This window comes from Pleurodeles waltl, chromosome 11, assembly GCF_031143425.1.
Source record: "Pleurodeles waltl isolate 20211129_DDA chromosome 11, aPleWal1.hap1.20221129, whole genome shotgun sequence".
Classification (NCBI taxonomy): domain Eukaryota; kingdom Metazoa; phylum Chordata; class Amphibia; order Caudata; family Salamandridae; genus Pleurodeles; species Pleurodeles waltl.
Window position 1 is genome coordinate 1,297,188 of NC_090450.1, and position 14,252 is coordinate 1,311,439.

Below are 14,252 nucleotides of genomic sequence, written 5' to 3' on the forward strand. Positions count from 1 at the left end.
TCTCTTCCCCTGCTTTCCCTCGTTGTAATATTTTGGTTTCCCTTCATGTTTACCTCAACACTTCCTTGGCAGTCATGTGCAATTAATCTCTCACAGAAGCTAGCGTCGCACATTCGGTTTAAGTTCATCACCAAGAGCACAATCCCCTGCATTAAAAAATCATTTCTAACTCAAGGAACAGTTTTCCTGTGAAGAGGAGCTACAGGTGGAAAGGCCAGCTGCAGGAGAGAACAGAATACCACCTACATCCCAACTTCAAGGTGGGTCACCCTACAGTGGGATCCTGCTCCGAAAGTAGTATGATGTAGAGGACACCTAATCCTATTAGCTCTGCTGCCCGAAAACCACATACTTCTTGAGATGTTCTTTGGAAGAGTGAGGTATGGCTTCAAAGACCGTGTACTATGGTAACAGCTGCAGAGGATCAGAAGCGGTATCACTTCCTGACCCACCTTTAAACGCATCTGCCTGCTGTTCTACTGACTCCCGAACCATCTTCCAGAAGCAGTCAGATACTGCCAGGCTCAGGTTTTTCGTGGTGACTTGGTGCGCCTTGAGCATTCCAGTTCTGAAAGAAAGAGAAGATTTTTTTTAGAACTTTGCATTTTTTATTAAAATTTGAAAATCAAACACTGTACCTTACATAAAAGATATATAACCACATTACTAAAGTAGAGCTGTTACCTGGATGCACGTTTCATCAATCCACATTTGACCTTCATATCCTTCCATATGCATGAATACTACCCTTCAATCATTTAAAACCAATAATACTGACCATATTATTCGCTAGCATATCTAAGTCTTACATTTTAAACTTTAGCCCTAGTTTACTAATTGGCACACACTCCTTAATCGTCCCAGGATAACGGTTCTCTAGTATCTATATTCTCCATCCATGACCTCCACACTAGTCTCCCCCTTTGTTGTCCTCCTTCCCTGCCACTTGCTGTATCGCTGTAGACCACAAAGTGCATCCTCCATTGCCTCATATGTCCCAAGTTCCTTTATTCTAAGATCTCCTGCCAGACGCTACTACCGGGCCCCCGGTGTGTTCCAAGGCACAACTATGCATCTTTCTGCCAGCAGAGCAGATCTGTGCTGCCTTCTAGTCTCTCATGAGTATACTTCCAAATATATGATAAGAACTGGTTGTGCTTCAGGAGGTTTGTCACCATATTTAGTGTGTGCATCCCTGAAGGCAGGAATGATGGACTCTCAACTACCTTCATTTCATATGCACTAACGAGACTTTGCGTTCCCACCATCAAGAACATCGGGAGATCTATCTGGATAGAAATTATGCAATTTGAGGAGCGTCATGTAGATGCGGTGGAGGAAATTAAATGTGTGTTTCACTAGAAACCACTTTAACTAGTGCATGTGTCGTTTTTAATTCTGCATTTGTCCAAGTCTCTTTTAGAGGTGCAACCCACAGCTGCTGAACTCTCTTGGGGGGTGGGGCTTCATTGTGTCCTCACTAAGGCCCTATAAATACAGGTAATCAGTCTAAGACTTGTTCCCATTTCCAGCAGCACATCCATTCTTGCTGTAACAGCAGGGGCTGCTGGAAACTTGAGCCAAATCTCTCTAGCGGTTTCAGTGAATCTTGCTGATCATAGAAGTCGATTCTGTGACTCCACAATTGTCACAAACATACCATTCGGGTACGGGTCTCAGAGAGTTCCACAACCCCCTTGCATTACCCTTGTCACCTCCACCTCTCACGCATGAGCCATCTGTTGTATAATGTGAGGCGTGTTTAGGGACAGCCCCTCCTCCAACCAGGAGTAAAAGCCATGTTTTGCACTCCAATGTACCACGTATCAACCGTTCTGGTCGTTATCTCTGCCCCACCATCGTTCTGCATGTCAGAGGTGTGAAGTAAGGTAACACAGCTCCAATGAGGGAGAACAAATCCTCCAACCTTCCTACTCAGTCTCAAAAATGCCCAATCTGACCCTGCGGTTCTTGCTAGTCCGTAGAAGCGAGACCATCAGTCTCTTGAGCTCCTTGATACCACCGAGAGAGCAGGATGTTAAGGAGCAATCACAGAATATCTTTCAGTGAATAGGAGACGTTTTCAAACATTTACAACCGTGCATGTTTGGACGGGATGTGTATCTTACCATCCGCGTTCTGTGCTTGGATGATCAAGCCTACAAGAAGAGGCCGAATGATGGGATCAAGACAAGCTGCAGGTGTCCGAAATTAATAAGAAGCAAAAACCCCTATGAAAAGCAATGGTTCGAAAACCTGGGGCATCCCTGGCCTGTGTTCATTTTTTTTTTTTTTAAGGTTGAAAAATAACTTTAAAAAAATCTTTTCTCAAGACCCAACCAGCTAAAGGAGAGATTTTCTACTGACAGGCGTGTACGGCATGAATGGGTGCCTTGAAGTCTTAGGCTCAGGAGTAACGCAGGATGGAAAAGAACTCCCCAGCTCCAGAGCCACAGAGACTTTACAGAGGGAAACGTTTCCTGCTTGGACTTTCCGACCTACGTGGTCACTGGTTTATGTCCATAGAATCATTTTAACCCAAAACATCTTGTAATATATAACATCATAAATCCCCCACAAACATAATTTAATTGAGTTAAATCTCCCCGTAAACACCTGAAACTATTTAACTTAAAAAGTAATGAATTTGTGAAGAAATAAAATGCATTCTTTGCAACTCAAATATTGTGCTCCGAGTTCAAACACATCGCAGGCAGGCTCAATCCAAACTCCCTTTTGAAAACCTGGAATGTCTGAAAGGTGGTATTTACAAATGAACTAACTCTGTGAAGCAGGATTGTGGAAGGGATGGGAGGGTTTATAAACTCTAGTAAATAATTCCCCTAGAAATGTGGCTTCTGAAAACTAATAGGCTCCCTCAACGTACTCTTTGGGTATCCAAGAAGTCAACGCAGACCTGTCCTATAATAAGAACAGTCCTATGTGGGCACCTGAGCCGATCGCGTGCCACAATGCAGTTGGACGTACTTGCAGGTACATTATTCGCAAGCACGCACAGTATTTTAGTTAGCTGGCACCGGCACTATGAAACAAAGAGTGAAGTTTTATTGGGGATGTATAGGCTTTACTGATTTTTTGGAATACTTACTTTTCTTGAACTACACGTGTATTTTATCTCAAGAATGTGATTTTGAGGCTAGTTAATAGTGAGTACGTTGGATACCAGTGCATCCCTTCCTTCACTGTTTCTAGCAACAGACTCAACAAAATGTATATTTGCAAAGAAAATATTCATAAAAGTCCACATTTTTTGGTTAGCAGTTCCACGAAATTCTCAGTATGTGGAAAAAAACCTGGGCGCACCCCTAGTGCTAGCTGCCTTCCCAAAGACAGGCCTTTCAGTCCTTTGAAACCCCAAAGTTCATTACTTCTCGCTGTAAAAAAACAGAAACATGCAAGGGGACATTCACCCAGTTTGACAGCTACCACTGACTGACTATTACCATAAGCAGATACTTGTGGTTCTATTTTTCTTTATAAGACAGTCAACAACAGCAGGAGCCGGGAGTTTTTCCTCATGAGCTGCTCTGGTTTTGGTTACAGCTCTTTTGGAGATTAAACCACCAACATCACCTGGGTTCACCAGCCTGGAGCCGGCTGTGGCGTCTTTCATGCACTCTGCGTGGTTAAGCAAAGTAAGCCAGTTCGCAAGATGATAGTGGCTCATGATTTGAAAACTGTATTAAAGCCAGCGCCAAAGAAACTCAGAGCTCTCCCGGCCATCCTCCTTACCCAACATGAAGTGCACCAGGGTGAAGGCCACGGACTGAAAGGAGAACTCTACACGAGTTTAGATTTACAGCGCCCAATCTAGGGTTTAAAATGTCTACTGTAGAGCAGGATGCAAAGGAGACCGGCATAGGAAAGTGCATAAATATTAAAATTTACTTTAGGAGACTTACCTTGGGACAGCGTATCGCTAGGTGTGGTATTAAATATGTCATTCAAGAAGGCGCATTAGTCAAGCAGCACAAGGTCTGCACCCTCCAACCACTCTCACGCTATCTAGCCATTATTCTCCACCGGCCCTACTCTTGAATTTACACAAACCTCCTGTCGCCATGGCGACCCTTGAAGTCATTTTTCAAGTCATTCAGTGGTGGGTGGCTCAGCATCCTGCGTCCTAAACTAAGAAAAACATTTCCTCAACAATCCTCAAAAATAAACAAAAAACAACTTAAAAATCACACTGAGTTCTGAAAATGCGCTGGGGTTCCTGCTTTGTTAAGGTGATGTTGCTTTCCTCGCTCCTTTGGGTGGTTGTCAAGTACTCTAAGGAAGCCAAGGGGTGCATGTGGCTCTAGAAAAATATTGAGAGCATAACAAAAAAATAATCAAAAGGGGTCCATGACGGTGAAACTGATAACGAGAAAATGGTTAATAAACATCCTGGTGGTCAGGAAGAGAAAGGCAAATTTGAATTAAGAAACAGTTTATTTAATTTTGGGTGAGTACACCTTTAAAATGTGCGAGTTTTCCCTGGACCTGATTGAATCTGTAAGCAAACTGCACACAACAAGCAACTCTGTTGTAGGAAATCACCCAGGCCTCTAGATAGCAAGCTGCTAAGATTGAAACACATCACAAAACATCAGCACGCCCAGAAACACAACAAGGAACTTACTTTACAAGTTTTGAGGCTTGGAAAAATTCCTCTTCGTAGTCTTTTATGGAATCAATACTTTCAGAGCTGTTGCCTACAAATATAGAAAACACCCTTTATATGACATCAGTGGACAGGTCACTACTTCAGCTGTATTTGTTTTCCAGACACTTGAATTTACCTTTTCCAGTGACAACAGCAAAGTAACCCAACGCCTTCATTGGAAAGAGTTTGCCTTCGATTATCTGTTGAATCTACAACATAACAAATAAAATGTGAGCTGCAATGTATGAAGCTTTACAACGTTTAAGGCTGTCATCTCACCTGAGTGCCCCATGCTTAAAGATGATTGTGTCAGACACAACAACGCCAGATGTTATTTACGCAAAAAAAAACTACAGGGGCATTTCAAGGGCCAGATGGAGTGGAAGAAATCACTTACTGTGTCAGAGATTGAAAAGAACATACTTCTATCTTGTAATGATAATTTCTTACACAGTGTAGAGCCTGGTCCTTAACTCTAACAAGAGACGAACATCCATGAAGATCCATGACTGTTTCTTGTGTTAGCTTCCTGGACAGAGCCATCAATATCTGCAGTAATGGTTGCTTAGTCAATGCCAATATCTCAACTCCTGATGTGGAGTTTCTTAAGTGGATTTAGAAGAACAAGGACTTTCCCACCTGCCTCTATCAGCTCTTCTGTAAAGCCTGAGGGCCTGATTTAGAGTTTTGCAGACGCGTTACTGTTTCACAAACGTGACGGATATCCCGTCCGCCATATTATGATTGCGTTAGGATATAATGGGATCGTAATACAGCAGACGGGATATCTCTCGTGTTTGTGATGGAGTAACCCGACCAAACTCTAAATTAGGCCCTAAGTCAATGCATATGTTGTGTCCTGTCATTTCACAAGTGCCAGGGTCCTAACAGATTACATTACTGGGTAAATACTGAACAAAAACGTCAGCTGTCCTGATGGTTGACATGCTCCAGAAGTTGTTTGCAGCTGAGTGTTTAGGTCAATCTGACTGGCTGCAGCATCAATGATCCACTCTGCTTCGGGAGGGCACAGGGTGAGCAGAAACTTTTGCACCCATTACTATATGCAAGAGGATTAGGCTTCCGTGAGTCAGGAGATTTTAGGTTTGGATCTGATTAATCTTCTCCTTTACACTGTCTGACTGAGGACCTACTCAGAGGTTTGCGGCAGACTGCCCTTCGTGTCTCTTACACATGCTGCCTCCTCTAGGACACCAAATATTGAAATTGTTTGCAGAATTCAAGAAACAAATCGTATCTAGGAAAGAAATTCGATGTTATATACAGGGATGTTTGGAAGGAATGCGATAACCAGCCAAACAAACACACATAACATTCAAGTCATTGATCAGTTATATAAACTGTTAAATGGCTGCACCGGAGGCCCCAGAGAGCGGCGATTCCTGGCACGGCTGCTCCTTTTTGAAAAGGATACGAGCTCAGCAAGGGCTGGATTATGGACAATGAGCTTAAGTAAGAAAGTAAATGTTGCGTAATTTTCTACCCATTTAAACAGTGACATTTGTGAAAGAGGATATCCTTATCTTTGAGCTGAGTAACTACACAACTCAATGTCACAAGGGCATTACTTTAGTAGTGCCAGGTTTTCATGTTCCTTCTGTTCACAGGAGCATCAACTAAACTGACCAACTCAAGACAACATCTCCTACAACGGACCGGCTGCTTCACTTAAAGCCAGAGATGGAAAAGTGTCCTCCTGTGGGACTCGTGCAGTGTTCACTTCCTGCTCTAAATGTCCAAGACATTCATGAGGATCATCGCACAACTCATGCATGAGACAAGAACCACAACAGGAATTCAACAATGAAGAGCAGCTGTTGGGTGCAAACAAATGTTTCTTACGGAGACTGAGAAAAACGTAACACATGGGCACAACCATAAAATTCTTGTTATTCAGCAAGGCGATAAGCAAAGCCATGACAAAACTGAAAAAATAACCTTACTAACGGTCTTATATTCACTTTAACACCACAATATGTTATAAACCCTATCTGCCCAACTTCAGCCATAAGGAGGACATGTCGCACTCACCCTGTTTGGGCTCGCCACATTCTTCTCAGCCAGGTCCACTTTTGTTAACACAAAGATCGTCCGCCTTCCCTGGGGGTCCATTTGGCTGACCAGGTCTGTGACAATGCTGCGCTCGGCATCCACGGATCCATCTTTAGAAGAGAGGTACAAACATCAGCAAAACCTCAATTAGGGCCAGGCTTCAAGCAAAGGTGTTTCCAGGAACAAACTCTGAATCCAGAGAACAAATTGGAAAAGCATCAGAGGCTGGCCGTGCCGTCAGGCAGCTGGAAGGCATCATGCTCAAGGGATCCTTCAGAGAACTGCACAAACTTCATCACGTGACGGGTACTCTACTCCGTCTAACGCTGAGGCCTTTCATGTTGTGGCTTCAAAATGCCCCACAAATACTATCATGAGGCCTCCTCACTTCGAAACTACCGCCTTATGAGCTTAGGATTTTATACAAGTGCAAATACTGGTCGGAGGCCCTCGGACTCTCAAAGCTGTGGTCTCTATTGCTTTCATGTGGCCATGTTAAGTGTCTCTCCTCACAGAAGGTGGAAGGGGGCCTGACCTCTCCTTCCAGGTCACAGTGAACGAAGGACCATCAGTCTCCAAGAATGGCTTCACTTTCTCCACACCGACGACTTGTGGATGGGTGGAAGGATAGAACCCTAAGTCTGTGAACTGCACATACTCAACGTATACAATCCTAATAACCGTGGGGGGTAAATGACTCTAAAATAGATCAAGATCCCAAAATAATGCTTGGTAATGATGCATGGGACAGAACAAGATCTCTGTGTCTGAATAAGTCATCAGGGGTGCAAGCATGGCCTCAACAAATGGTGCTATGGAATTCTTCAAAATGCGGCATTTATTAGGTGAAAAAAATAAAAGACTGTTAGGAAATGTTCCCCCACTGAGCAACCCCAATCCCTACACAAAGAAAGCCTGCAGTATGAAATCTGCAGAAAGATGACAATGAGCAGCATATTTAACCAGCTCGCTCCTGTACGAAGCTGGCTCTTTATACAGCACACCAAAATAAGGTATATTGTGTAAAGAGTTCAGGGTTCCCACACCAGTGGGCAGGGGCTTGCTCTAGCAATCCCAAGGTGCTCTTTTAGGGGGTAGCGTGGTCGAGCAGCCTTAGGCTTATCAGTAGTGTCAAACCTTTTCTAACGTTACCACAAAAGGTAACTCACAAATAAACGTTTTAGTATGGGATGATTACCAAACGACTGTGTTGGTTAGGACCCACCAAATGAAGTTCCAACACAGTTAAAGGGGCCAATCTCCCTTTCAATCTCTAGGTGTTCAATACTTATTTAAAAGTTATCAGCACCAGCATGACCCTGAGACAATATCATAGAAGAGGCCCTGACCTCTAACCAACATTAGACCAATAGTTTGGAATATTTGTAAATATTTCACGCCAGTTCTAGCTTGCATTTTAAAATCATATAGGTGATTGTAACCATATATATTTTTTTTAACCTTCACAGAAGTTCTACCACACCTCAGCCTAATCGACATACTCTCCCTCAAAATACACATTCTAACAAAGAGTCAGAACCAAAAGAGACCGTGGTGACACCCATTCAAATGTCTTTGCCCATGTGCAGTCTGATGTCCTGGTATATACAGGATCTCCTTCAACCAGCACAGAGCTGTGGAGGAGCCCAACGCTTGTGATTTCAGATCTGCATTGCTCATTATAACTTGACAAACAGGTGAGAATAAGTCATAGGTTTCATTATAAGTTTACAGACCACATGTATCACCGAAGCACCTAAACATTGTATCCTTCTCACTGACACGGACACACGTGGCAGCCATCAATAAGATGAACTCAGATTAAAACATTCTTAGAAAATGCTTATTCTTCAAAGTACATGAGGACATAACTGGTGTTACCTTGGATACAGAGGATGATGGCATTGGGATTCAGCATGTAGGCCTTGCTGATGCTGAAGATGGTCTCCTTGGTATCAGCGGCCATGCCCGCCGTTACAGTCTACAGAAAAACATACAAGAGAGTGAGACATGTCAGGATGCGGTCTATTCCCACATCACGCCGCCGCATTACTCAGCAGCAAAGTACTTACACTGATGATGCCTGGCAGGTCTACTAACACCATCCGCTGAAGGCCCGGCCCTTTCACACTCAGGGAAATTGTCTGAAAGCACAAGAACGGACAGCACTAAGGATCAAGCAAGGTTCTCCTATACCAGAGTCTAGTTATAAAAGCAGAGCCTGATTTGGGTACTCTTTATTCAGATTTAATGCTCTTACTCATCACATCATCATCTAAATCGAGGCCCCTGAACTGTAACATTATCAAACATTCGGAGCAGCTTCAAATGAATCAGATGTACTACAAGGTGAAGAAAACACATAACAAACGGTTCGAGGGGATGGGTTCAAATAGCAAATCCAAACTTCGAGAGTGGATTCATTCTTACAACACTAAAACATTTCTACCCAAGGTCTAAGATCCCATATATCGCTTTGTTATAGCAACCGGCAAACACATTTTCAGGAGACTCCAATTTCAGCTGTGAACTTTGAGACTGGTATGAGGCTATTTATCAAGCTTTCCAGTTACCAAGCTCATTTTGCTGAAAACCACCCAAATATGATTACAATGTATCTTATCCAACTCCTACAAAGATTATCATTTTGGTTTCACTCATCAGCTTGAAAGTTTGTTTCTTTCAATTTAGGAAAGAGCAGAAAAAGACTAACAAAAGAGCTTCTACGGTGTAACAATTGAAGTACGTACAAAAGAAGTGAATACAATTTTTCTCACGTAGAAGGTCACACCAGCCCAAGACTTTCTTGATCAACATTGATCTTGCGATATGGATTGCTTTCATGTGATGGGAAGGAAAGGACAACTAGTGATGCTTATTCTAGCCGGCACAAATAGAGCTATTCTGGAACTATACCATGGCAACTCTTGAAATGCTCTGCTAGCGTTTCACCGTCTTCACCAGAAGCAGCATCTTTGTACAAAGCCTCAATCACCACTAGTTTCTATTTTTCAAACTATCTGATTTTTTTTTTAACGTAATTGAACTATCAGAAATGTTTGAATGAACGAATTCATTGATATTTATGGAGCACAGGCTCAGCAAGAAGCAGTGGAAAGACTTAGGAGATAAGAATGTGATTGGAGACTCGTCACATTGCACAGAGCAGAGGGACTGGCAATCCCATGGTGCCATGATGCAGTGTTCAATGAAGAGGCGAGTAGTCTGTTCCTGAGTTGAAGGCTGAGATGTTATTCCTGACCCAGAGGCCTGCTTTCTGTTTTTTTTTTTGCAGTTTGTCTCCTGTCTGCAGATGTCCTTGACCCGGGTGTGGCAAAGTTCACTGGTGGATGATATTTTCTCTGCCAGACTGGAGAAGGTGTCAGGTTGTCTTAGTTGAGACATAGCTAGCCATTACGAAGATGCAAGGCTTACGGTGGGAACAAAATGGTTAGTTACCAGTAGGTGTAGGTTTGCAGCCTGAAGAGTTTTCTGGATTCACATGCTGTGCATCATTCCGCCATCTAGTGGTTGGGTCCGGAATTGTCTTTTTTCTATTTCTCTCCTGGGTGTCGTCGACCACCATTTGGTGTTAGGTCCGTCCCCGTATGACGTCAGATGGCGCCCCGGAGGTTCCGGTCCATGGTAGCCATCTTTGGATTCTTTTTCATTTTGTTTTGTTTTCATTTCTCTCTTTTTTTTTTTTTTACACTTTTGACCTCTTACCCCCACCTGTTTGACTTGTTCTGTTTCCCGGGGAAATGGGTGGGTCGCATATGAATCCCGAAAACTCTTCAAGCTGCAAAACTACTCCTACTGATAAGTAACCATTTAGTTTTGCAGCATGAATCAGTTTCTGGATTTACATGCTGTGCATCAGATTCTATAGCAGTTTCTCCTATTTATTTGGGATGGTTGGGTTGAAATGATGAACTTGCAAACAGGTGTTGCAGTACCTTTTGTCCCACTCGGGCTTCGTTATGCATTTGGATGTCCACACAATACTGTTTTGTGAATGTGTGAGGGGATGCCCATGTTGCTGCTGTGCAAATGGTATCTATGGGCGCTTTTGCTAGGAATGCCAGGGTTGCACCTTTTTCCTTCTTGAGTGTGCCTGTTGGCGTTGTGGCAGTTGTTTGCCTGCCGTTGCATAGCATGCTTGAATTGTCTCCACAATCCGTCGTGCAATGGGCCTCTTTGTAACGGGGTTGCCTTTAGCATTCGCAACAAATAATTGATTACCTTTGCGGAGCTGCTTGGTTTCTTCCAAGTAGTATACTAGTGCACTTCTTGCATCGGGTGTGTGCAGTTTTATCTCTGTTTCGCTGTGTGGATTTTTGAAGAAAGATGGTAACTGCACAGTTTCATTCATGTGGAACCTGGTGACCACCTTTGGTAGGAACTGTGGGTTGGTTCTGAGAACCATCTTGTCCTTGTGGATTTGCATGTGTGGTTCTTTTGTTAAGGCTTGGATCTCACTTATGCTTCGTAGCGATGTGATCACAATTAGGAAGGCTGTTTTTAATGTGAGAAATCTTAAAGTAGCCTTGTGCATGGGTTCGAATGGTTTTGTCATGGGTTGTGTTAGTGCTGTGTTCAAGCTCCACATTGGGGCTGGTGCCTTTCTTGGAGGGGCAATAGTTTTTACATGCTTCCAGGAACCTTTTTATTACAGGTGCCACGAAGTAACGTTTCCATACACCCCTCTGGTGTAATCCACGATAGGTGTACCTTGAGTAAAGAGTAGTTGCTTTTGTTATTTAAAAAGTGTGTGAGATAGGTTATTACAGTCTCCAGTCTAGCTATTGTTAATTGTGTATTGTTTCCTGTGCACCATAGGAGGTATTTTTTCCATTTTGATGTATCTTCTTGTTGGTTTTCTTGCTTGCTTTAATATCTCCATGGCTGTGGGGTAGGTTTAAGTGTCTGAATTCTATGTATTCAGGTGCCACACTGTTCGAGTGAGAGTTGTTGGCTATGGGTGGAATACTTTCCCCCATTGTATTGTGAGTAGGTCTTGTTCTGGTTTGATCTTTATAAACGATTCCCTGGACAGTTGGAGTAGGTCTGAGTTCCATGCTTGTCTAGCCCAAAAATGGGCCGGGCAAGCATGGTGCATCAGGATGAGACTTGTTCCCAGTCTCCTGGCCTTCTCCAGTACCTTTGGTATTAGGGGAATCGGCGGAAAGGCGTAGGCAAATGTCCCTGACCAGTTTAGCGACAGAGCATTCCCTTATGATTGGTGTTGTGGAAACCTGGAGGCGAAGCGTTGGCATTTCCTGTTCTCTGCTGATGCAAACAGGTTGATTGTTGGTGTGCTCAAGATTTTTAAAATTCTTTTGAGGCCCCATTGCTTTATCTCCCATTCGTGTGTGTTGCAGTTTTCCCTGCTTAGTTTGTCCGCTTCTACGTTGTACTTTCCAAGTAGATGTATTGTTCGTAGGCTGATCCCTTAGGGTATCGCCCATTTCCACATTTGAGCCGATCTGCTTAGGGTGAACCATTTTGTACCCCTTTGCTTGTTCAGATAGAACACTGTTGTGTTGTCTGTCTGTATTAGTACAGATTTTCCTGCTATTTGCGATTGGAATGCCTTCAGGGCTAGAAACAGTCTTCAGCTCCAGAAAACTGTTGTGTTTGACTGCGTCTTTTTTGTTCCATAGAGCCTTTATCTTTAGCTTGTCTGCGTGCGCGCCCCACCCCTTCTGGGACACATCGGCGGTGATGGTGACGGAGGGAGCTGTTGTGTTGAAGGGCCTTCCTTTGTATATTTGCTTAGATGCCCAACATTGTATCTCCTTTTGTATTGTCTCTGTTACAACCACTAGATCCTCCCAACTCCCTGTGGTTTGTGACCAGCTGTTGGTCAGCCGTTCTTGGAATGGTCTCATGTGTAGTCTCGCATGTAATTTGAGAATGCAGGATGCCATCATGCCCATTAGCTTCATGGCTGCCCTCACTGTCAGATACTGCCCCTTCTGGGGAAGGCGACATTGCTCTCTCAATGCCTGTATTCTCTTTTGCGCTGGGTTGACCTGTGCCTTCCTGGTTTTGAGTCTGGCCCCTAGCACTTTGCAGGGTTGTGATGACTGTTTTGGTATCCTCTTGACATTTCTCCTTTATGTGCACTCTTATGAGCCAGTTGTCCAAGTAGGGGTACACATGGACTCTTTTCCTCCTTAGAAATGCTGTGACTGCAGCTATTCATTTATTGAAAACCCTTGGTGCTGATTTTATTCCAAATGGTAAGACCTTGAATTTACAGTGCATGCCTTCTATTGCGAATCTGAGATAGTTTTTGTGTATGTGATTTACTGGTATGTGTAGAGAGGCATCCTGAAGTTCTATGGTTGCCAGGTAATCTGCTTTCTGCAGAAGTGGTATGACCTCAGCGTTATCCTGAAATGCTGTGTGCGGATGAATTTGCTTATGAACCGGACATCTAGGATTGTTCTTAATGAAAGGTCCTGGTTTGGCACCAAGAATTAGGGTTAGTATTTCCCTTTTTTAACTCATTCATTTAACTTTTTCAATTGCTTGTTTCAGCAAGAGTTACTTTACTTCCTCTTTTATTAGAGTCGGCTCTGCTGAGTGACACCCATTCTTCCTTGGTGGATTTATTGGTGGTGTTTTTGTTAGTTCTATACAGTAGCTGTTGTATACCACGAATAGCTTCCAATTGTCTGTGGTAATTTTTTCCCACTGTTGTGGATACCGCACTATTCTTCCTCTACTTGTGTTGTGTGGGGGCTTGCGGGCACTTGCATGTCATTTAGTTGTCCCTCCTCCTCTGCCTCTTTGCTCTTCTTCTACCCCAAAAGGACTGTCTGGTGGGGTGTTGCCACTGTTGGTATCCACTCTGTTGGTTACCCTGTGATGTATTACCCTGGGTTGTCTGTTGTTGTTTTGTTGCTGCCGGAGGTAAAGGTTCCCCTTCCTGTGGGCCTTCTGATATTGCTGCCTCTACTGAAGCTTCCTCTGAACTGTAATGCCCCCATTGCCTTGGCTGTTTCATTTTCCTTTTTGATCCACTGTAAGGACTCGTCCACGTCTTGTCCGAACAATCTCTCTCCATTGAAGGGTTTGTTAATTATGGAGGCTTGTACCTCTGGATCAAAGTTGGATATCCCGAGCCACACATGCCTTCTCAAAGATGTTCCTGTGTACATCTTCCTACCTTCTGTGTCTGCGGCATCTAAAGCGGATTTCAAACATGCATTTACGATGTTCCTTTCTTCCTGTGTCACAGTTTTTTGACCCCTTTTTATCTGTCTCTAGTAGCTTCTTCATCAGCTCTTCAATTTCGTCCCACTGTTGATGACTGAATCTGTTCAAGAGTGCATTAGAGTTGGCTGCACGCCACTGTGTTGCAGTCTTTCTTTCGATCTTTCACCTCACCATGTCCAGTCTTTTGCGCTCTCTCTCTCTCAGGAGGGGGGCCTGTGGAGTGTGTGCACTGTTGCTCCTTCTTGCATGGACACTATGATGATGTCCGCCACTCCATGTGCCT

The 14,252-nt window shown here is 43.6% G+C and overlaps 1 protein-coding gene across 8 annotated transcripts in view; it reads right to left on the reverse strand.

Annotated features, from left to right (window-relative positions):
* OPA1 (OPA1 mitochondrial dynamin like GTPase) overlaps nt 1–14,252 on the reverse strand; it is a 278,588-nt gene that overhangs the window by 171,828 nt on the left and 92,508 nt on the right. For all 8 annotated transcript variants that reach the window (XR_011199307.1, XR_011199308.1, XR_011199309.1 and 5 more), the window contains 6 exons: nt 8,815–8,886; nt 8,624–8,723; nt 6,722–6,852; nt 4,806–4,878; nt 4,646–4,718; nt 453–568 (listed from right to left, as the gene is read on the reverse strand). Coding sequence is in view for 5 of the 8 variants with exons in the window: in XM_069212739.1 (XP_069068840.1) it covers nt 453–568; nt 4,646–4,718; nt 4,806–4,878; nt 6,722–6,852; nt 8,624–8,723; nt 8,815–8,886 (565 nt within the window). In the remaining 3 variants the exon portion in view is untranslated. The remainder of the gene's footprint in view (nt 1–452; nt 569–4,645; nt 4,719–4,805; nt 4,879–6,721; nt 6,853–8,623; nt 8,724–8,814; nt 8,887–14,252) is intronic.